The 25,175-nt window shown below is 40.0% G+C and overlaps 1 protein-coding gene across 5 annotated transcripts; it reads right to left on the bottom strand.

Moving 5' to 3' along the window:
• Positions 1-3,472: 3,472 nt before the first annotated feature.
• Positions 3,473-25,175, bottom strand: TSNAX (translin associated factor X). 5 transcript variants are annotated; one of them, XM_083732772.1, is made up of 6 exons: positions 24,687-25,175; positions 22,246-22,353; positions 21,563-21,677; positions 19,638-19,768; positions 8,673-8,797; positions 3,473-5,618 (listed from the first exon to the last, which is right to left on the bottom strand). In XM_083732772.1, exons 1-6 carry the CDS (start codon positions 24,700-24,702, stop codon positions 5,241-5,243), a joined length of 873 nt encoding a protein of 290 aa, XP_083588898.1. In that variant the 5' UTR covers positions 24,703-25,175; the 3' UTR covers positions 3,473-5,240. The 5 variants fall into 5 exon arrangements, with proteins under 5 accessions (XP_083588898.1, XP_083588899.1, XP_083588901.1 ...); XM_083732773.1 differs by having other exon boundaries at positions 24,132-25,174; XM_083732775.1 differs by having other exon boundaries at positions 24,206-25,174.

Genomic DNA, 25,175 nt, shown 5'->3' with positions numbered 1-25,175 from the left:
AAGCTGTAGCTTAAGACCCCACTCTCTTAGAGGCCCCCAAAAAAATTAAAGGAAAGAAAACCTGGATGTACATTTCCAAAATATAAGATAAAAAACAAAACCTACATACAGCAACAGTGTTTTGTGTTGTGTAGGCTCCCATGCTGTAAGGAATGGGCCCTACCTGCTCCCTAAAATATTACCGGTTTGCTCATTTCTATATATAGGGTGCCTACATTCTGCATGGACTGGTCGCATGGCAATGATGTGCAAATGGCTTTAGATTCCTATGAGGTCCATAAATTACCATATAGCCTATATTCAACACAAAAACAGGAGAATTTGTTGTTGACAAAGGACAGCTGGACATATAAAGGGCCCCATTACCTTCAGTAGCTTAGGGCCTCATCAAACCTAAATCTGGCCCTGGCCTCAGCTTCTACGTCCCACACATTCGGGATAATTGAGTGGGGGGGAGCTCAAAAGCGGGAATTACTGTAAAGTTATTAGCTGAGCCTGGGCTGGGAAGTCAACCTATTCCCCTCATAGACCTCCCATTCCCGGGACTGATTCTTAATCTGCTCTCAGAGTTGTAGCTTCTCCGAGGGGAATTGGGGGTCTCTCCTAACAACTCTCAGCCCCTTTAACTGCAGCTCCCAGGATTCTGTGAGAGAAGGCAGGACTGTTTCCAGTGGCATGATACTGCTTAAAATGTGTAGCACAGATGATTCTTTTCTTGCTTATAATGCCTCTGTGATTATTAGTAACCAGTAGCAGGGTGTATACCCTGTATCTTCTGAAGTGTAGGGGGAAGTAAATCACACCTATGGATCCAGAAGTCATTTGTGCTCTGCATAAAATTGAGACACAGCTGCTTTCAGGAACATTTCCAGGGCCTTTCACTTCGCTTTGTAAAACTAGGGCTTCTTCCTATTAAGCTACACACAGTTACTAGCATCAGACTAAGCAGGCCCATGACATAAGCCAGAAGTAAAATGGTAGGACAAGAGGTCTTTGATGTTTTGGGAATAAAGTTCTGTTACTCGTGATATTTTGTAGCTTCCCAATATATTACAGAGCTTTTGTTGTCAAATAACTCTTCCCAGTAAAATGTTCCAGCTATGTTGCTGCTTAGAAAATTTATTCCACTGTGGTCAAGGTTGTTCCCTTTAAACAGGAAGTTTGCTGTTTACCTTTCCAATACAGTGACAAGAGTTCACCATCGACTAATTGTGCAGTTTGATAGATCTCCAGCATAGATCCCTGGAGATCTTGTTCCATTACATCAAGTGTTGATAATATTGTTCACCCCAAGGACCACATTCCCTTCTGAGTAACCTTCCAGGTCATATGCTGGCGTGAACACAGCCAGAGGAAAAAGTGGGGGAGAGCAACAAATACAAATTTACTTTTGTACAGTAGACTAGCTTCTACAGACACCTCTAGTTGTCCTCCATCAAGACAAGAGGCATTGTCAGGGTTTGCAGTTCTATAGTTAGAACTGCTACGAAAAGCAAACTGCTGGGCAGCACTGGCTGAACTGGAATGAGGAACCAAATTTAAACTTTATTTGCATACAAGTTGGTGGGAGAAAGGAAACTGAATCAAGTCTCTTCTGCCTGCAGAGCTGCAGGCTTAACAACTCTCTATTTATGAAGGGTGTTTTTAGGGGACCATTCACCCTGAGTAAAGCAGGTGACAATTGAGCAATGACTGAAATGTACTATATTATTTTTATTTCTGTGACTGTTTAAAAAAAATAACCCTCAGGCAGGCTGAAGTATAACATATTAAGGCAGCAAAGGATACAGTCCACAAGATGTCACTGTAGGACTACATCAACCAGTTAATACTCTAAACCTAGCTCATGTTCATCTCTGCAGAAGGCAGTTTCTGTTTCAGCATGTAGGACCACCCAAACATCTGTATTTCTTCATGCATCTTCCATTTAATTATATTAATATATTTTGTTCTATACTTGCTGTGCACCTTGATGTTCACTGCATATAACAGCACAGGATACATTTTTTGTAAAATATAAATAAATTTATATACGTGAAAGGATGATAAACCCAGAAGCAACTTAGCAACACATTACTTCCTAGATAAGCCCCTTCAATGTAATATTTGTAGATATGAAAATAACTTCCAGGTGTACCCTCATTAGTATTTATGTATATATGTATGTATGTAGCCCTAGGTTGGCAATATCTGTGATGCAAAGAACATTACTCTGGTTATATATTCTAACTTTAGCTGTTGAAAACTAAAGTAGGTGGTAGTAAGGCTACAATATATATGTGTTACTCACTTCAGCTTCACTGATAGCTCCTAAACTAAGCGAGCACCATCTCTCTTAGCAGAACATCTGTTTTAACTATGCCTCCTTTTTGGCCCAATACCAAGCATATGACCGACACCAGACTTAGGCTAAGAAATGGGCATCCTGCCATTGATTGTTTTAGTGGATAAATGTCACTTTCCCAAATATTCACAGTATTCATGCAAATGCACTTAACTTTTTGCAGCTTTCTTTGGAAGGTCAATTATGAGGTGCTGATGAGCCATGACTTGACTTCCCATCTCTTTATTTTTTGTTTGAAAAGACTACAGCCAGAGGACCCTCCAAACTGGATCAGGATAGCAGTACAGGGGGATTTCATCCTTTCTCCTTATACTTCTCTATGTAAATTTTCTCTGTGTTGCCTCATTGGAGAAATCTTAGATACTTCTTCTTTGGCAATCAAGATTGTCTTCCATAAACACAGTTTTAACAATGAGTCTGTAAGTGACTGTGGAGGCCAATTCTGGATCCACACGTCCTTCCACAGTGGGGACATTGGTTTCCGGGTGGGAGTTAATCACGGTATGGATTTGCCAAGCGTGCCTTCCTCTTAGCACATTTCTTCCTTGTATCCTGAGTTTGAGTGTCTTCAAAGCCCATGACACCTTTGGTAAAGGCTGTTCTCCAACTGGAGCGCTCACAGGCCAGTGCTTCCCTGTTGTCAGTGTTTATACTACTTTTTTTTTTAGATTTGCCGTGAGACAGTACTTAAAGAGTACTGGGCCCTAAGTTGTCTCCAGTCAGTTTTAAATACAGATGCAATAGTGGTCAGCAATCCAAATAGTTATCAGATGAAACAAAACAAGTTTCTCTTTAAATGCCATCTCAAACTGAAAGCTCTTTGTGACTAACACTACGTTGTCACACTTCTCAGGAAAAGCAAACTGCAAATAAGATAACTCCTGTGATCTTAGAAACTTAAGCTGAAGCCATGAGTGCTCAGAATAACTCTTGAGGCTATAAACTCAAAACAGGTACCTGAAAGTGTTCTTTGTTTTATTTTTCAGCAGTAAAGTGACTGCTGCAATATGGCAAATGTCACAGCAAACCATTCCCTTGATTAAAGGCTTGATGTGAACACACAAGAGGATTAACCATATTGCCAAAGATAAAATGGATGGTAAATGGCTAACATTCTTTACCAGAAGGTTATTTTCATTAGTTTATTGTGGAAAAAAATATAGAAACACCAACACTCATAACATTCAATGGGGGGGATACATTACATTTTAAACTCTTATTACGGACTGGAGAAACCTGTGATAATTACCAATGACAAATATTTGCTCTTATATTATACTTCTGAAACTATGCCATGCCAACAGACCATTTGCCATACAGAAGCAAAGGCAGGGATTTGTGTCATTAATGGACCTGGTTCTTCTACTACTTCAAAGTATTTTTTTGTATATAAATTTTATTTCCCATCTCTTCCCCCAACATGTACTTATGTACTTTGGCTTGGATTCTAAGTTGCTCTTCCATTTGCACAAGGGGTGGTGATTTCTACTGGCTTTTCCTTCCGAACAGCATATCCCACACCATTTTCAAAGGTTCCACAGGAATGGATTTCGAGAGAACTTGGGGTGCTGTAGTGGGAAGTGGGGAACAGGAAAGCCCTGTTCCATTAATGGAACTGTTCTATTCAAAGAGAGGAAGTGAGGATTCAAGCCAAAGTACATAATCAAGAAGATAGATCAACAACATCTGAACTTGGAACCAGTGAGTTGTGGTTCTCACCTACCATTGGTGTCAAACACTTCTGATGAAGAGCACAAATGACACACAGGCCTGGGTACATGTCTTACACATAGTATATCAGAATGGGATGAGGAGTGTGTGTGTGTGTGTGTGTGTGTGTGTGTGTGTGTGTGTAAATTGTTGTGCATACATACACTGACAAGCTGCTGCCAACAGCCACTTCCTCACATATGAACAAGCATTACAACCTATATATGGAAATTGCTCTATTTCCTGCACAGATATGATCCTGGTAATTTGGTAATATGTGAATAAGAATCATGAGCTGGTCATAAGCACCAACACATGTTAGATGACAAACTGTCAAGAAGCATCATTGTATCATTGTTCAGCAATACAGTTAGCAAAGATAAGTAGTAATTTCCAAAGTATTAGCCTAGTGATAACTTCATTTTTAAAAACACGGCATTGACAACTGAACAGTAAGGTATTGGAATTGGAAGTTTACATTAACAGTGTGTATGCATTAATATTACTCAGAACTGTCAGAACTTGCTTCTGTTACAAACAAGCATGATAAATTATTACAGCTTTTCCAGGCTTGTTTTGCTTGGCATCATTTTCAGCAACAGAAAGCTAGCATTAAGGCAGGATGTTCAAAGAGGTGAGTAAGGGCCCAAAAATATTGCATAACCTTAGTTAATTAGTTTCTCCAAGGTACATTTCTCATTCAAACATTCTCTATTTCTTTTAAGTCCCTTGGAATTTGACGTGTTGATTATAATACTTTTTTCCCCTCTCAGTCGTCACTATTCAGGAAGTGAAACTCAAACAGAAATGAGAAAAAAATGTTACAACATTGAGTGTATGCACTATGACCCTTCCCCAATACCTCTCAATAACAAAGGGAGATTGAAGTGGGTCTATAACAATAAAATTCAGACTATAAACAGTGCCATTTGTGAGAATAAATAGCATTACAAAGTAGATTTCGCACTGACCAATGAGCCTAGTGGGCTTGTAAAGTCACTATCTAAGAACATTTTATATATATATACAAATTATTCTGGTTCTTCTTCTATCCCAAAACATAAGAAATTAAAAAGAAAAAGATACTTCTAATAAACAAATCAAAAGTAACGAAATACTTTCTTACAATTCTACAGTTCCCCTCTCATTTTTTATTTTTATTTTTGCCATGAAGTTTCTAAGTAGTTTAGGAAAGCCCATCTTCTTGGTCAATTATTTCAGTTTTGCTGGAGAACACATCAGCTAACATATGTTTTGGTATCTCAGACCCCCTGACTTTTAATGTGTAGCAGGCATTTTCCACTTTGGCCAAACTCTGTTTCAAGGTATAGAGTTTTTTAGAAACTTCATATGGTCCAGTGTTACCAATATAGGAAAAGCCATCATAGATCTGGCGCAGGAACTGGCTCAGCTCAAATGGGGTATCTATGTCCCCATTCCCAACACTGTTAATGCACATCCGCATCAGCTCTCCAGTCAGATCAGCCACTCCCAGGAGGTAATCTACAGGAGTCACCTTCAGGCTTGAAGTGTTATGTTGCTTGTTGTGACAATCAGAAGACGGCTAGCAACAAAACAGAATACAATGGATGATTTAGAAACCAGTGAAATTGGAACTTGTTAAAGATAATTCAGAGAAACAACTAGTTATATAAATATAATTCTGGAAAGAACATGGTCTTTCTTTTGAACCAGTCAACACATGGATATGGTTAATGTATGTCTCCCGTTATTTATTTGCAGCTAGACAGGTGCCCAATTATTAACAGCTTAACCATAATGTGGTTCTCTACTATTTTCCGCAGCAGGTGTCCTGTGTCTTCAATAATAACATGGCTTCATCTTCAGGCCAGGAAAAGCATCACCTACTACATTTTTGCCTGTCGTGCGGCAGTTAAGTTACAGAAGTGCCCCCACTCAGCAGCCAGCAATACTACCTATTCTACATTCAGATACTTGGGTTGTTTGAGTTCTTCTTAAATGATACTATTATACTTATATCATTCACTCACATGGAGCTCTCAGTAGTTTCCCATCCAAATTAGATAATCCACTTTCTTTTATTTTTTGTTTGTGGACAACAATGTCTTCATTTGCAGTGCATGCAGATCTACTGAGTGTGCACGCAAATGTTTGCTTTAAGGTCTACAATTCCTCTAATCGACAAAAACGTATTTTACAGATTCCTACTCACTACCATGGCGAAAACTGAGGCACAAATGGTACAAGAGGATCAACTTGCTGATTAAAGAGGATGGCCAATGTTACTTAGGCAGGTGCAATGCAAATGCCTTGGGTGGTATCCAGCAAAGTTTACTCAGAGTAGACAATTAAAATTAGCAGGCTAACTTAATAATGTTCATTAATTTCAGTGGGACTAACCTAAGTGAAACTTTGTTGAATACCACACTTCGTCAGTTTCAAGCAAAAAAACACACAAACCCATTCAAGTTCCAGGAATCCTGGCAATTCAAAGGAATATCTGAAAAAAGGTATTTAATAGAACCAACAGTCTCCAGCCTTTACACATGGGATAGAGATATGCCCCTTCTAGTCATAAATCCTACAGCACACAGACAACTACCAAATGTAGATGGGCCTTCACAAAAAACACCGTGAACATTTAGTGTGGCATTAAACCCCAGAGGTGAAGGGGTTGGTGAAGAAGTGCAAAAAGAAAGCGAGAAAATGCTTGGTTTAAGGAAAGAAATGATGGTGCAGCTTCACACACCAGGAAACAGTGCACTGAGGGTTTCCAGTAGCAACAATTTACTGCAGCTTATTTCAAGGCTCATAATTTGGGGTGAGTAACATTGTAACACCAACAGAAATGATGGAATGAGAGCCTGAGCCTGCTTTGCTGTGTGTGCTCAGCCCAGAAAATAGCAAAATTTACTTCTTGCATAAATTATGTAACTGCATACCTGCATTTATTTGTTTTGCATAATTCATTCTGTTTATGTTTGTCATAGGGGTAAAAGGGAAAGAGGAAGGCCCTGAAAGATCTAGGGAGTCTACAAGGGAAAAACAAATTTCATGAAGCTAAAGCCATGCTGTTTCAGACTTAAATAGGAATTTCCTAATATGCGAGTAAGGGATTGTATCCAAGAGTTATAGCAGGCATCCCCAAATTCAGCCCACCAGATGTTTTTGGGACTACAATTCCCATCATCCCTGACCACTGGTCCTGTTAGCTAGGGATGATGGGAGTTCTAGTCCCAAAACATCTGGAGGGCTGAGTTTGGGGGTGCCTGGTTATATGTAACCCTAGAAAAGCTTATTTCTAGGGGGACTGTGGGCCTCAAAAATGCTGTGATTTACATGTTTACATGAGGCAGTTTACATGAATAGAGATCCTACTCTACAAGCTGTTTCTGCCCAATTATCTCTAATTCCTTCCTCCTGCAACCCAGGTCTTAACTGAAGGTCCACTGGCTGCCAGAAAAGGGCTTTTCAGGGGGTTGTAGTAGGCAGGATAGGGTGGCAAAGGCTCACTGCACTGTACAGTAAATTATGAATACAGCCCTATGTGTTTACTATAAATAGCCAATGCTTCATCTCCACTAATCGTAATGTTCTAATTTAAACCACAGTTTCTGAATATTCCCTACTATATTTTATTTGGAAGGATGGGTATAATATATGAAAATAATTGGGGTTTTCCTGCTATTTTTGTGGTCCTAAAGTAATAAATTATCAACTTTTGTACGTTACTATACTGAGCTGCAAGTATCTGGAGTCTTATTTTTCAGAAGACACCTGGACCTACAAAAAGTAAAACATATGACTTCTGTCTAAATACTCTCCATGAGTCATCTGTAATAGCAAAACTGGGTACGCCACTTGTTCATGTAGGAGTCATGTAATTTCCCATGCCAACAGTTCAAACTGTACAAACATTATGATGTATGGTTGGAGTTAAGCATAACCAAGATGTTAAAACATCAGGGTCTGAGATGACTCGGTGTGCTTATCTTTCACCTATGACTCAGTTCCAGCTTTTCAAAGACAGTATACAGCTACTTGCTGCAAACAAGTAAGACATTATGCAGCTACCTGCTCAGGCTGTAAAGCTATATTTTTTAATGCAAGGCCTCATGAATCAAAATCAGTTCTAATTCATGTATCTTAAATGTAAGTATAATATATCGGGGACCTGCAAAATTTACTGGAATTTCCTTTGAAAATGTGTAACTTAAAAGACTATTTCATGGCATTTCCAAAAGATGATAAGTGAAAGTGCTAGAAAACATTAAGATACCTTCCCTTAAGAACAGCCTTGCTAGAGCAGACCAATGGGCCTCTAGTTCATCATCCTGCTTCCCTGCAGCAGCCAACTGCTCTGGGGTACCAAATTGCTATTTTTAAAGACGAAAATTGCAATAATCTGAAGGCTTAACAGCCGCCTAGGTCAACATCCATGTTGCAGGATTGTAGGGACTAATTGTTCTTCAGTAATTTTCCAATAATTTCATTAGCTTGGGGGGAGGAGGAGGGGGGGACCTCCAAGATTACATATTAAAATACACTAAATAAGATAGAAATGCCAAGTAATGGACAGTTTCTGTTAAACACAATGGGTTTTAGCTCATTAGAAAGCCAACAAGTATTTTACTACCTTTGCTTCTTCCTCTTTATCTTCTTCTGAAAATATCAGTTGCCTGTTGATCTCCTCTATACTAACTAATGACCGAGTTTTGATAAAATACTGGAATGAGACAGCTTCCACATATTCCTGAAGACCTGGTTGAAGTGGGGGGAAATAAAACAAATGACATTTCACAATCATCCATAATTATTATGAAAATTATTTCAGTAATATTCTAAGGGTTCCTACAAAGAGAGTGTCAATTATGCAGCCAAGAACAGAAATGTGGATGAACATTTCATGAATAAAAAAGCACAAAGGGACCCATTTCTTACACTGAAATATTATTGTCCCTGTACAGCAAATGGAGGATTCATCATAGCACCATGCATGCTGCAATTCCCATCTGCAATTTACAAGTTGAAGGGGAATATTCATGTCACTTGTGCCAGGTTTAAATGGGTAGGCCCTAAAATTACTATGATGTGGTTAACTGTGTGCTGGATTGTAGTACAGTCATACCTTGGTTCTCGAATATAATTTGTTCTGGAAGTCTGTTCAACTTCCAAAAATGTTCGAAAACCAAGGTGCATCTTCCAATTGGCTGCAGAAGCTTCTTGCACTCAATCAGAAGCCACGGAAGCCATGTCAGACATTTGGCTTCCAAAAAACGTTCGCAAACTGGAAAACTCATTTCCAAGTTTGTGGCATTCAGGAGCCAAAACGTACAGGCACCAAGGCATTTGAGAACCAAGGTACAACTGTATTTGTCTATAAATAATTATGCTGCTTATAACTGTGGGGATTCATGTTTTTGTTACAACTGCTTAGCACACTTTGACTATGATAAATGTATAAAATATTGTACAACACACCAGTAAGTCTGTTTCTTCCACTAGTTAATCAATTTGATTATTTCATGTTCTCAGACTAAACCCCCACCAGACTGTTTCCTTCTGAAAGCTGCTATACACCTCTTCTATTGCAGGCTTCTTTGCCATTTTAATGACATTTTCTGTCCTTTGTAACGGTGGCATGGTTTTTCTTCAAATTCTTGAAGACTCAAAGAGAATTTGTTGCTTTCGACTCACAAGGCAAAATGTAGATCATTTTAAAACTTTATTCTCAGTTAATGACATGAATTCTGTGACTAGCCAGGTGTATACCTAGCACATAACGAAAACTCTATACTTCATGAAAGTAGAAGAATACATATACCCTTTATAAACTGGTGTGTTTGGAAAATGTATTACCGCGGCATTTAATAGTGGAGATGACTGAAAAACAGGCTGTGGTAAATCTTTTGAACTGCCTTCATCCCTTTTGGACTTTTACTTAGAACAGGGCAGAGAAGAAACAACCCCAAGTTCAGGATCTCATGAATAACTGAGGGCAATAAATATTGGGCAGCTACCAGCCGTAAACCTCATCAGTGAATTTCTCTTCAAAACAATGCCTTGGAAATAGCTACATTTTGGGGCAAGGCATCTGAAAGATGAATGAACCTGTCACTTGCAAACTCCCAGTGTCCCTATACGTCACTCAGTTGCAGATTACATCTTTCTCATTGCCCTCTCCTTCTACACTCAGCCCCTCTTTACTATTGCCAAAGTTGCCACCCTCTTTTCTCACAAACTCTAGCTGACACATTAAACCAAAAAGGCAGTTTGACTGTGGGTCAGGAGCTGTATATGGCTGAGCTGAAGTACTCACTATTTTTAGTAATATCAAAATGTGTTTCGTCTTGACCATTTTTCAGTAGTGGGACCACAACATACACTCACTTTACATACATGATTGCAATCTTATGCAGCTGTGTGGGGAAAATAAATAAATGGAGAACCAGGGAAACCCACTGGTGGCCTCTCTCCATTTACTTATTTTTTTCCTACCCATGCACCCAACAGCTTTTCCTTACTTACCGGGTCCTGGGAAGGTCTCGGCAGGGTCCTAGGAAGCTCCCAGAAACCTTGTTACAGGAGGGCTCTCTGAGTGGCCAAGGGCCTTTGTGCAACCTTCCCCGAGTCCAATAAGCAGACCCCCACCTTTCAGAAATGTTTGCCTATTCATCTCACACTCTGAAACGAATGGCCTTGTTTGGATATAACATTACAAGAACAAGCCCCACTTCCTTGCTTGCATGCCTGCAAGGAGGAGGAGATCAAAAGCTTTTGCTATACCAAGGTACCTTGGTTCTCAAATTAGTTCCCAAATGCTGAAAACCCAGAAGTGTTCCGGTTTTTGGATCTTTTTCGGAAGCCGAACATCCGATGCGTCTGTCAGCTATTGTTTTCGGGGTGCCGAATCAGAAGCTGCCCCTTGGTTTTTGAACATTTCAGAAGTCAAACGGGCTTCCAGAATGGATTAAGTTTGGCGCTTTTGTTTTTGCTATTTTGCATTTTTATTTTTGAGGCTTTTTTGGTTAATTTGTTTTTGTGACTGTGTGGAACCCATTTCAGCTACTGATTGATTGATTGTGTGACTGTGGAAATGGATAAAAGCCCCCCATCCAAACAATGGTAAGAAATGCAGGTAAGAAAAATAATTATTTTTATTTTTATCATCTACAATACTGCCTTATTTATTTATAGTAGAATACATTGATTACTGCTTTCATTTTATGGATCGATGGCCTCATTAGAGAGTAAAATTCATGTTAAATTGCTGTTTTAGGGGTTGCTTTTAAAAGTCTGGAAAGGATTAATCCGTTTTGCATTACTTTCTATGGGAAAGCGTGCCTTGGTTTTGGAACTGACTTCCGGAACGGTTTAAGTTTGAGAACCAAGGTACCACTGTATTTTTAACTAATTGTGGATTAGCACACAGTCTGAAACAATCCAACTTCCAACTGCCTTATGAAGCTCTGGGCAATCCCCCCACCCAAAAAACCTGAACAACTCTGGGCCATCTCCCCCCATTTTCTTAATTTGGAGTCCCCAAAAATGGGAGTCTTCTTATACACGGGGGCATGTTATATATGGATAAATACAGTATCTTCATTGAGTCCTTCAAAATAAAGTCAGGATACTAACAGCTGTTAATGACTACTGAACTATGTTTTCCTCATTATAATCAAATAAACTAGACATGAAATACGTGCCTTTTAGAAGTCCTCCACAAAAAGCAGCTTGAAAATGACATTTAGAATGACCTAAGACCTTGACATAAGGTGTTTTTAATAAGCAGGTAAAAGGATGTTTAAATATATTATATTGTAACTTAATGGAAGGACATCCGCTACTTTCAGCAAATAATCCCAACGGTGAAAAAAAATCCATCCCATTTCACTATTCCATCCAACAATACCTTCCTCCTCCTGCTCTCAGTTTTGGGTCGTTTCCAAGAAAAGGATTACTTAAGGATCATGCTGCCAGTAAGAGAATAGTTTATAAGGCTGCCTTTGTGTAGTTTGTTTTCCCTGAGTGAACATTGGGAAGGCCAATTAAAAATCCATGATTGCATCTGCCAGCACTTCCTCAGATATTAAAACAGACTAAAAGAATAGTCAAGAAATGTTGACATTCTGTCTCAAAAGTGAGAACTTTCAAGATCCGTCTGGTCACCGGTTCAAGTAGATGGTACTCTTATAGTCTTCTGCACCTCTTTTCTGTTCTCTCAAATAGCTTTTTAAATTGTACTCTATATACATATTACAAAAGTGCAGGGTTCTTAATGCTTTCAACAGCTTATCCATGATAAAGATGACAAGGAGCAAACAGTACAACTTTCAAGAAAAACAATATAAATAAGAATGGGGAGGCTATTTAATTGACCCATTGCACCGAGGCATCCACACAAGAAGCTGGGTAAGATAGTTCTTGAGAACAGTCAATGAGAAAATAATACATATTTCTATTTTGCAGCATAATTTGCTGAACTTCATATGAAGGTTTTTAATTACTTGTCTGAATTAAAAGTACCTTCCTGTAATTTAATGTTATTCAAGTATTTAGATGCAGAACCCAGGTCTTCTGGATTTTATATTCTCCCTTTTCTTGATTAGGACAGTGTATTTTTTCAAAGACTTCCCTCCAAAATTAATCTGCATTCAGTTTTCTCAATAATGAAATACAGCATTCACATATGATTGAAAAGAGACAAATTAAACTTGTCCATTTTGGGAAGAACACTGCAACATACAAAGCTGCCTTATGCTAGTCAGACTATTAGTATATTTAGCTCAGTATGTTTACAATGACTTTCACCAACCCTCCAGGGTTTTAGACAAGGCATTTTCCCCAGCCCTACCTAGAGATGCTGGGAAATGAAACTGGGATCTTCTGCATGGAAAGCAAATGATCTACTACTGAACTATGGCCCTTCCCCAAACAATGAAATAGTTGGAGCAGGAAGTATAGGAAACCCAGTATGTATCACATGACTCTGCTAACTTATCTAGGACCTTCACAGGGTGGCAAGAACTTTAGCAGAAATATGTACCAAAAAGGAGGCCCTAAGAGTCCTACAAACAAGTCCCAGAATAAGGAAACAATATTTAAAATCTGGCAAAGTTGTTTTCCCCCGCTTACCCTGTGCAATTTACTCCCTTGATCTCATTGCAATTACACAGCTAACCTGAACAAATGCCACGTTTCAAAGTAGATTAAAGCTAGTGCTTTAAAGATATACAGATTATTAATTTTAGTTATATTAAGTGTTCACTTAAAATAATGCTTTATGTTTCAAATATCACAGCTGCTAGAAATCCAGTGCAAAAAAGACACTGGTTAGATCATGCTCCTGAGCAGCATAGGTCTCAACTAAATTGTAAAAGTATGTTTAATTTATTATAGAGATGCTTGCATTTATGCTAGCTTGCTCAATATCTCACTACTTGACCCAAGGAAAATGAAGTAGATCTGATAGCAGTCCATTAAAAGATTATTTAGTACTTTAAAAGCAATGATGTCAGAATGACCAAAACCCCAAATAATTTGAGAGAAGCAAATTGGAATCTACCAAGATAGCCCACCTGTAACATAACAAGGGAAAATGCACAACTATCCCAGAACAAAGCTAATTGATACAGGGGGAAATTACTTTTAAGTAATCTGTGTAGAAGTCCTTAATAATGATGACATTAGTTTCCAATCAGGAAACTGCTTTTCCACATTTGGAATCTTATCTCTGTTGTCAAAAACAGCAAGGAGAAGAGCTTATTTAAATTTTTCGCTACATCCTGTTTCTTTGTTATTCAGCGGTCTTAATTTTACACAGCAATCCTATGGACCTTTTCAAGGAATTCTCCCTCTTCATGAATTTAAGATCTTTTATTTCCCAGTGAGCCCGTCGTAATTTACATTGTATCACTTATTACATTACTAGTTATTTCTGGGTTACTGCTGCACTGTATGCATACTGCTATGAAAACCTGCATACAATCTACAGTCTTGTTTTTGTTCTAATTACTTTACAGCAGGGGCAATAATTTTTTCCTGTTGAGGGCCACATTCCCCTCAGGCGGGTGGGGTCATCAATTTCTTTCTCTCTCTATCACTCACGCCCCTTTCTCACATTTCCTCCCCAACCAAAAAAGGAGGCTGCTAGGAGATAGGTAGACATCTAAGCTGATTACTTGCAGAGGGCTTTTGAAAACAGGCTGCAGGTCACACATTGTCCCACGACTGCAGGTTGCCCACTCCATGCTATAGCTCCAAGAAATCAGTATAAATTTGAAGTCTAGAAAACAAATAAATATTTGCCTGGTTATTTCAAACATATGTGGAGCTTCAGTCTACCTCACTTCTGCAGCTCTCATATATTCTCTCTCCTAGTTTTGCCTTCTCTTACTCACACCTGTTGGAATCGCCTCTTCCCCATGTTCTTTTAGAACAAGGGTGGCAAACTCAAGAGTTTGTTTCAAGCGGCCTGGCAACTCTCCAAAAGTCCTATTGCCCTAAATGTACCTTGCAAAGCTCTCTTCTCTTATAGCACTCAGGAAACAGGAAGGAGAGCCCCTTCCTTCTAGAAAGGAGTTTCTTGTCCTCCTAGCTCAGTTCTAGGACTTGGAAGAAACCACTTTTTCTGCTCTTCTGATAAATCTGAAACCCCTCTGCTCCCATTCCTGTTTATATGTGTATTGGCAAGTTTAGCCATGCCCTTCACTGGCATGCAACCCTTGGAGGGCTGGGCCAACCCTCAATGCAGCCCTCAAGCCAAAAAAAGTTTGCAATCTCTGTTCTAGAGCATTTCCACTTTCAGACTCATTACTCTTATCCTAGATTTTTTTTGCCTACTTTGTCTTAGTAATTGTTTAGCTCAATCACTGCAGCCCTGCTGACTGCTTAGCATCTTAGTGAAAGACAGGCAGTTTAACCAGTTAACTGGCAAGGCCTTCATCACTGGGGTCACCACAACATCCCTTTCTGAACTACGTTATAAACAGGTACCATTCTCATTGACAGAGTGGGCCAAGGAGAGGAGGGATGAGTAATGGAAGTAAACATACCTACAATGGATGAGTCTCGTCTTTGCTCACCAACAATTTCTCAGTTATTAACATAGCCCTAGTCATAGCCATGAGTCTTTTTCATGCATTATCTATTCCACTGTGCAGCTTATCATACATTAAGAAAATTTTGGTTACAACAGATCTAGTTTGAATGCAGGACATTGAATTTAATGTCTTTCTTTATTTTTATTTGCATGCCATCCCGAACAAAGCTATCTGTGTGTCTTACAATAAATAAGTAAAAGCTATAGAAATGAATAAAAATGTAAAATCATTAACATAAACACAAAATTCACTACACCGCAAAATTAAAAACATATTTTTTAAAAAAAGGCCCAGAAGTCACAGTACAATTAGAACAAGGAAGGCATTTAATGCTATTTTACACCTGGAAGCCAGCATCAATTTTCTGCTTTCCTAACACTTCTTCAATACATATTATTCATACTGTCAAAAAAGGATGTTTCGAATATGCTATAAACTAGGAGACAGGGATTCTATAGTACAAGTGCTTTGACTTCAAAAGTTATCACAAAAGAACACCATTCCTAACCATATGCATGAGTAGCTCTCTATTGTTGTTGTTTTAAACTAGTTATTTCAGTATCTCTCTGTTTGCTTGTATAGTCATCCCTTGGGACAATCTGTACTGTTAAGAAACGTGTAGAAAACAGGCATCCTTTTTGTTATTGTTCAATTATTAGTACTACACTCAGTGTTTGAGCTCATACAAGTATCCTTTGGGGAAATGCTCTGCGTGCCATTAGCACTATTCTTAATGAGGGAAAGCAGAAAACTTCTTTTAGTGCTCTGCCAGAATTGTTTTATCTTTAAGTCAAAAGAACAACGGCTTGGAGTAACCCCAAAAAAAGCATTTCATAACTACAAATGGCAAACAATACTCCCAAGGATCATATGTCTATTTATAGATTTACAATTATTACACCAAATACATGCACATCCCTCAGCAGGTTTGTTTGTTTAAATGGAGCCACTACTGTAACTCAATAAAATAAAAATTAATTTAAACATTTTCCACAGGAAGGCTGATTTGGCCCCCTGGAACTATTTTAAAGAGATGTATAAGGGAAGAAAAAGAATAGGATATTTCATGTCTGGTTTTAGGCCGATGGACAACATTTGTAGGAAGTCAAATGTTAATTGTACAGACTGGGTTTTTTAGATATAAATATTGGGTTTCTTTTTTACTTAGTAGAACACTAATGCCATGCTTGACAATATATTCAAATTTATGTTTTTGCATACGGATTTTTGAACTGAGTAAGGCATGCATAGGCAAACTCAGCCCTCCAGATGTTTTGGGACTACAATTCCCATCATCCATGATAACTGGTCGTGTTAGCTAGGGATGATGAGAACTGTAGTCCCAAAACATCTGGAGGGCCGAGTTTGCCTATGCTTGGAGTAAGGAATAGAACGCAGTACTAAAATGATGAAGAGCAAACATTTTGCTATCATGAAAAGTGAATGTTTACATTCCGATACTGTAATTGTCTTATTGTATTTATATCTTACATAACAATAATGACAGAACTCTGCCACTGATTTTATCTCCAAAGCATATATAAATCCTTAGGATATCATTAATTTCTCAGAAGGAGAACCTGGGATGAGATTGGCATTATTTATCTATAGCTTCTTAATGTTCTCTGGCAGATCCTTCCTTGATTTAGTTCCAAGCCTTTGAATGAGAAGGGGAAACAGCTGTTGCATACAGAAAGCAAATGCAGCCTATTTGGTAATTATACTTTGGTAAGAGTAGCAGCAAAATATTTCTCCTCAGCTAGGCATCCAGGCGATAAGCATAAATTTGTACCATTCACTTCTTCATGATCAAATGTCTTCACAAACTTAGTCCTTGCTATTGCTTCATCCTCTTTCTTTTTGCTCTTAACTTACTAGTACAGTGGTACCTCAGGTTAAGAACTTAATTCGTTCTGGAGGTCCGTTCTTAACCTGAAACTGTTCTTAACCTGAGACACCACTTTAGCTAATGGGGCCTCCCACTGCCACAGCAGCACAATTTCTGTTCTAATCCTGAAACAAAATTCTTAACCCGAAGTACTATTTCTGGGTTAGCGGAGTCTGTAACCTGAAGCGTCTGTAACCCGAGGTACCACTGTATTATGTTAAGGCTAAGCCACATTTTCAGGTGCTATTTCTCAGCTTCTTTCATTTTACCTTGCTGCTTCATATGCTTAGGGCAATCTTTCACTATTGATCCAACTGGTTTCTTTTAATATTTAAGAAGATACTGAAAACCCATCTATTTATTCATGCTTCTCATTCATGGTCCCTTCTTATACCTATTGACAATTGGCACGGTAACTCTCTTTCATCTGAATTCACTTTCTCTCATATCTTAATTTATTAGACTGCAAGTCTTCAAGTGCAGTCATATCTCTTAATTTTTGAATGGTGCTGTTGTATGCTGGTAAGTAAAATTATGATGACACAATAATTCACCTGCAGTTGGTCTGAGTGTGTTGAATGGATTGCTCTGTCCCCAGTTTTTCTATTTTGAGATTTACCCATTACCCACCCGGACCAAGTTGTGATAAAACTTTACAGCTATATTACATTCAAACTGACTTGAAAGCCAGAGTCCAAGATGGAGGTCTTGTCGCATTTGCTTGGATAACCTTCTCAGTTTCTTAGATGTGACATGTTGTTTTAAAATATGTATATAATCATATGATTTATTAATTCTTGCATATCCTGGCTGATAAGAAGAAAGAGCAATTGATGGGTATTGCAGAAGCTTCCCAAGGGAACAGAAAAACGCCAATGTTTAAGGAGGGACCATAAATGAGAAGCATGAATAAATAGATGGGTTTTCAGTATCTTCTTAAATATTAAAATTAACCAGTTTGATCAATAGTGAAAGATTGCCCTAAGCATATGAAGCAGCAAGGTAAAACTAATCCTCAGCATTGGTGTTTTTGAGAACTAACACTTTCTTGTCCCCTAACATCTATTTCTTCAGGAAGACAATTAAACATGTTATTGCTCTGCTACTCTAGGACTCTATGTACAATGCAAACTTCCATATGTTCCTGGGGTGGATGATCTTCATCTGGAGCTTGACAAGGAAGTGTTTTCTATTTGACCTCTCAGTAGGTTCCAATATAGAAAAATAAGCAACTTCTATAGGATCACTTAAATATCCTTGTGAAGATTCCAGGTATTGTATTACAATGGTTATACTCTTCTTTATCTGAACATTCACAGAGAGTAATAGTGGGAAATGACTCTTCTCCTTCTGAAGATGATCCTGAGGGATGCCTTAGATTTCCATTACAGTGGTACCTCGGGTTAAATACTTAATTCGTTCTGGAGGTCTGTTCTTAACCTGAAACTGTTCTTAACCTGAAGCACCACTTTAGCTAATGGGGCCTCCCACTGCCGCCACGCTGCCAGAGCACGATTTCTGCTCTCATCCTGAAGGTTCTATTTCTGGGTTAGCGGAGTCTGCAATCTGAAGCATCTGTAACCTGAAGCGTATGTAACCCAAGGTACTACTGTATTTATATTTAGTATTTAACATCTTCCTAAAGCCAGTGGAAGAAACTGTGTGAAGGTTTACAGTTAAGTGTCATCAATATACACATGGCAACCAACTACACCTTTATTCACCAATCAAGCAACAAAAATATTGGTACTTTACTGATGCTTGGGTGACCAACTGGGTTAGTATTGGTTGAACACCTATAAATCGAGAGTCTACAAAACTAATCTTGAATACACAAGATGTGCATGTTCAGGGTTCTTTTTTATTCATTTGCACTTCAGGCATCCCTCCCACTAGAACCCCCAAGCACGGTCACATAAAACTCTTATACACATACAAGTTCCTCTTCTGAATCAGCCAATGTTCCTCTTCTGAATCAGTCAATGTTGGCAACCACCCACAAAAAGAAAGCATTATTGATCCAACTGAACTTGTTACAAATTACACAGAAAAAGTTCCACTTGAATTCTGTGTATCTTTTCTTAGTCTTGCAATGAACTTATAAATCCAAATATTCCAATACAGGGGTGGGGGGTGTGCCCCTGTGGAAAACCTTCTAGGAGCCACATGCCAAAGATGGGCGTGGCCTGAGAGAAAAGTGGCCAGAGTAACAAATGTGAATCTTAGCTTTATACAGTAGACTACATTCCAGCCATGCAAAGGTCAAGGTTTCCATGCACACACGCCTCCCTCCATGCAGGAAAGCAAGAGACATCATCATAGTTCAAGATCACATTCCAGTCAAGCAAAAGTACTTGAGGCAGGCACAAAGCAGTGCCAGTGAGAGGGGCAGACTGGTGAGAAGGGGCACAGCCTAGGAAGGGGTGTGGTCCAGAGAGACTTCCGAAGGCCAGTTATAGAGGCCTGAAGTTCCACATCTGATCCTTGGGCCTGAGGTGTCCCACTCCTCTTCTAACATAAGCCATTCCCAACAAAATCAGACCAATGTTCACGTCAGGTGATGAAATAAAAACAGACCCAACTAAATCAGTGCCTTATTTCTTATATTTACCTGGAGAGATGGCTCTGTGAAACTGATACATATCTTCTCCCATCAATTCTTGCGCTACTTGTTTTATCTTCTGTCTCACGAGATCTAATTTGGTCTCAGATTCCATTAATATTTCCTCCCTATTAGGAGCACTGTCAACACAAAATGAATTATTACATGGTAATACTGTATCTGCAGCAATGAGGCAAAGGGTATAATGTGCTCAATTAAGCTTAATCCTCTGCCATCAGAAAAAAACTGAATGAATCCATCCAGTATCAGAAATACAATAACAAGAGATGTCACAAAATTCCTATTCCTGAAGTTCAGCAGCAGATGACATCCCTTATGAAGCAGAAACAGCAATATCCATACACAAGAGGAAAGGAACCTCAGGGTACCCCAAGGTTTGCAGAAGTACAAAAGAAAGGGAAAAAAGAAAAAACCGTAAAGGGGAGGGAATAAGCCAATGCAGACTATTCATGCCCAGTGGCCACAAAGACTGACTAAGTGGCACAAAACACAGGGTGGGGAGGCTACTGGGGAGGACAGCGTGGCTGGCCGACTGCAGCAGTAAACACAAGTACATTTTTCCTAGCTCTCAATTGTAACATAAATAATTGTAACAAATTACAAACATAAATTCTTTGTATATTGCAGCATAATTTTTGTGGACTGGAACCAGCTGACATTTCAGCAAACTCAGCTGACGGATGTGGAGTTTTGTTTTTTTAAAGGAATAGAAGATCTGTTATTACAACTCAATGAGAAACATCAACCAATATGGTGAAGTATCAGATATTCACACAAGCTCTTATTCATCTACACTTCTCAACACTATCATCCATGCCACTGCATCAGCTGTGATTACTAGTACAGCAATGTGGCCAAATAACTGATGCTCACTTCCACTATAATCAACTCATTGTCTAACAATGCTAAGCTAGTCCAGACAGTGCTGTTAAAGCTGTCAACAACTACTGTTACTCATAGAAGCACTGCCACAAGATAAACTAGGATGATAGAAAAATAAAAAGTTTTATCAAGGCCAGATGCGGAGAACCTGAGGCCCTCCAGATGTTGCTGGACTATAACTTCCACCATTCCTGGTCACTTGCTACCCTTGCTGGGACTGTTCGGAACTGAAACATGGAGGCTTCTCACTCCTGATCTAAGCAAAGCCTGCTGTAACATGTAATCAGATAACCCCTTTATGCAACAGATTCTCATAAACCATTTTCTACCATGTACACTTTGATATGTTTACTTGAAGGATCACAAATGGCCCTAAGGAGGCACAGTAGAGAAGAAAAATATTTTGCAGTCCACTGAATGTCCTCAGGGATGGGACCAGTCTAATCCCCTTAGGGAGAGAATTCTGTAATTGGGGCACTGCCACAGAAAAGGCCCTACTCCAGGCTCCCAACAGCCAAACCTCTTTTGGTGGTGGGACCTTAAAAGGATTACCAAACAGTGTTGCACAAATGCAACTAGATAAAACATATGCCTCTGCAGCACTGACAGTCAGCACAATGGGAATCTGCCTTTAGCTTTTCCTTAAAGATATAACGGGATAATGCAGGCCCCCAGGCTCTCTCTTTTTCATTTGATTTGATTGTCCCCGGACTTGCAGTACAAATTAGTTTCCCACTTGGTTTTGTTACAATGAGCTAGCAAAATAAAGCAAGTTTATGGAAAGTTACAGTGCATGTTTAAACAGAGCAATGATATTAGATGTTCAACACTGCAAGACAGTAGGCACTAGAAAATAGACTCCTGAATTTTTAACAGTGGCATATTTAATGGGTCCCACTTTCCACACTCCTGGACAAAAAGGCACACATGTCCTAACTCCAACTTTTACACAGCAACCCTTTCCTCGTTTGTATCTAGTTATCCTACAGAGCAAGCATCAAGAACATTAAAAAGCTACATTAATTACTCACCTGGTAATCCTATGCAGTAAGAATATGACTCTTTTACTTTCAATAGTTATATCACGGCTAAGTTTCACAAGCCTCTCATATTTATCATGTTTTGTATCAAGTTCCACCTGGAACGCTAAAGAGAACAAAATGCAGAGAAGCACGTCAGTCAAGCATATGTTGAAAATATCACAAAGGAGCATCCACCAGCAAGCCAGAAAAAGTAGCAACATTTCTAATAGGTAAATATTTAGATGTGAGCTAGTTACACAGAATATTATTCATGTTAGTATTCAAACTAAGCTTGGAAACCTTCTGTGGAACCAATAATAACTAAGAGCTTAACTCTTGTCTTTGACAGAGCAAACTATTTTAGCAATATTGATTTCACTGGACTCGTATCAATTCTGACACACATTTTTTTAAAAAAAAATCATGGATGCAAATCAGCTGCTTCTTCTCTCAGTGCAGTTTCTCAAGTGTGTGGAAGTGAGTGTTCAGCATGAATCAGACAATACACAGGAAGAGTTTGAAGCCATATCTACAATCACAATAGCAATTTTTACAACTACCAACTGAAAAAATACATTCAGACTGTTTCCACTAGAGCCCTTAAGAGCTCAATACTGTACATAGAGGAAATGCAATAAGGCAGCCAGTTTGCATGTGCAAACCAGTCCACAGGCCTTTAAGCAATGGGTTACCTTTGAAGGACATAGTAATAGCTGAAGGAGGATTAATGCTGTCTTTTTCTTCTCTCCAATGACCATGAGGGAAATTGTCATGCTTTCTTTTTCGGAACTCACCTGTTCCTAGGAATATGAAAGAAAAGAAATGAGAGATAAACATCATCAAATTGTAATATCAAGAAACAAAGGTTCACAAATTTTGGCTTGTCAGAAGTTATGCTCGCCATCAACCTTGCCCTGAAGTGTTGATCACAAGAGCTAGCTTCTGGGGCAAAGTAATGTCAAAGCCTAATAGAACTCTAGATGCAACCTTCTTCTCAGCTCTAGGTAGACAGCTTGAGAGATCATTCTTGTACTTAAAAAAACAACAACAACAACTGTTATGTGTACTGCCAACACTAAACTTTGCACTTCAGTTCATTAGTTTGCATACAATGTTAAATTCAGGCTACTGATCTCATGGTATTTTTTTAGATATGAACATAATCAAGAATTACTGAGTGCCTCAAACAAGCCAATGGTTCTTAACAATACAAGGTTTTGTTTTGATTATCAATATAGCAGCAAATAGGTGCCTAGTACTTTTTACTGAAATATTGATTTTCTGATCTCTTACTTCAATAATATACCCTAAACATATCTCTTAGCGATTAAATCTCACTAAACTCAATGGGATTTATTTCCCAATATCGGGCCTAGGACTGAACTGCAGCCAGTAATTTTCAAAACCACACCAGTGCAAGTAGATAAATAGGTGGGAAGGTAAACTGTGGTGGGAAGGTAAACTGTTTCTGTGCGTTCTGGCTTCCGTCAGTGTTCTCTTGTGCCAGAAGTGGTTCAGTCATGCTGGCCACATGACCCAGAAAGCTGTCTGTGGACAAACGCCAGCTTCCTCGGCCCGAAGCGAGATGAGCGCTGCAACCCCATAGTTGCCTTTGACTGGACTTAACCATCCAGGGGTGGTTTAACTTTACCATACCTCCTTAAGTCCCTGGCCAGTGCCTATAGCACAATTTCCTTTCCTTTTCCTACAGAAAAACAGAGCTGGACCCTGGCTTTGGCAACAGCTGCACTGCTGTTATCATTTTCAACACACCACCAGTTTGACATGTAGTCTACCACTAGCTTAGCAAAATATAATGAATGAGCAACTAGCATGTCTGCACTTTTTAGAAGTAATATATATATATATATATATATAGGCATTCGGTTTTGGTGTCCTCGGGTGTCTTCCCGTGTAAAAGTTGGGGTGTCTAGGCGACGTTTCGACGAGGTCTCACTCGTCATCTTCAGGCTGGTGCTTTCGGCTTCTTGTTACTGGAACAGAGCGGGATCTCAATGTTTGAGTTCCTATAAATACTGTAGAGGGGGTGTGGTGTCTAGCCTCCAATGTTCTGGGCAGAGAGGAAGTTCCCAGGCTAGTGTGCCTTTTCTTCTTTTGTTCCTTAATTACTTGAGAGATACCTTGAGTGATTTCTTGAGTGATATCCTGAGTACCACTTAGGTGGGTCATTAGGTGTGGATTAGTTGCTAAAGTCTTTGTGTCTTGACCTCTTGAACTTTGTGAAGAGTTTTCCTGAGAAGATGGCTGTATTGCACTTAGTTGTGCTTTGGCTTGGCTTCGTGTATAGGGGCGAGCTGTGGTTTTGTGGCTTGTGTCAGCCAGATCTGTGTAGGGATTGCAGGGGGATATAGGCATTCCTATATATATTCCTAAAGTAGTAAACACTCCAAAGGTAATGGGTAATGCTCATCCAACTAGCATATGATAGGATAACGTAGGCATAACGTCAAGTAACCTGGAGGGTTGCACAGGGTCACAAAAGAACATTCAAGTGTGAACTTGTACTGTCACAAAACAGCACGGGCAACTATGCTGCTTGAAGCAGTGAAGCGACCACCTTTTCTTGTAGGATTCTTAGACCATCCTTGTAACAGCTACTCGTTACTTGGTTTTTTGCTTCTCCCTCACCACCTTTTCTGCGCTAGGTCTTGCATTTCTGCCTCTCAACCAGCTGTCACAGGTGCAAGAGCCTTTCGAAAAGGGGCGAGGCTGGAAGACGGGGAGGGAGGGGGGGAGAGGAAGAGAGAGGGAGACTGACTATCCGAATACAACAAGGTCCTGCCTCCACAAGCGGCTAAGAGCGTCGGCCTGTTACTTGGGGCCGCGGGCGCTCCAAGCCCCCACTCGGCCATAAAGCTCAACGGGCGCCGGGCGACCACCGCCTCGCAGCCAAGCTCCTCGGGGGGAAAGGCGGGATAGGAATGGAATAATACATTGGCATTTGGGGGCTAAATGAGCGAAGGGAAGAGGAATAAGGAAAACGGGAGCGAAAGGTCAAAATAAGCTGACTGGGGCGCGGGGCAGGCGCGGGTCGAGAGCCGCCTGAGCCTCCCCGCCTCTCTCGACGAGAGAGGCCCGTCCCTATTCCCCCTCAGCCCACCGCTGCCGGCACCTTCTCTGCCGCTCATATTGCCCGCGCTCGCGCCCCGGGAGGCCTCCGCTCCGCCCCTTTCGAATTCTGAGGGCGCCACGCGCAGCAACCGCAACGGACGCCGCAGCTCCCACTTGAGGGCGGGTCGCTCGGCCGCCGCTCCGTTTCCTCAGTTTGCCAAGACCTTCCCGCTCTCTCCTCACCGCCTCCTCTTCCTCCTCCCCCCACCGCCGCCTTCTTTCGGCGTCCTTCTCGAATTCCTGACAGCAGAGTTTAATTTCATGGAGCGCCGAGCCCGCCACGTCTTCGGCATCGTCTCCCACCGCCTCAGAGCAGAGGGTGGGAGCAGGCCTAGACGCCGCCGCATCTTTAATTATTTTTCCGGGTAAGGGAAAAGACTTTCCGAAGCAGGCATTCGATATGGAGCCACATCCCGCGCGCTCTGCAGCCGCTTCAAGCCCTCTGGCCGAGCAAGGCATTGTGGGGAATGTAGTTTTCGTGATAAACGTG

This window comes from Podarcis gaigeae (assembly GCF_964106915.1).
Source record: "Podarcis gaigeae genome assembly, chromosome: 3".
Lineage (NCBI taxonomy): Eukaryota > Metazoa > Chordata > Lepidosauria > Squamata > Lacertidae > Podarcis > Podarcis gaigeae.
Note: the sequence above shows the minus strand (reverse complement) of the source record. Positions and strands in the feature narration are given on the sequence as shown.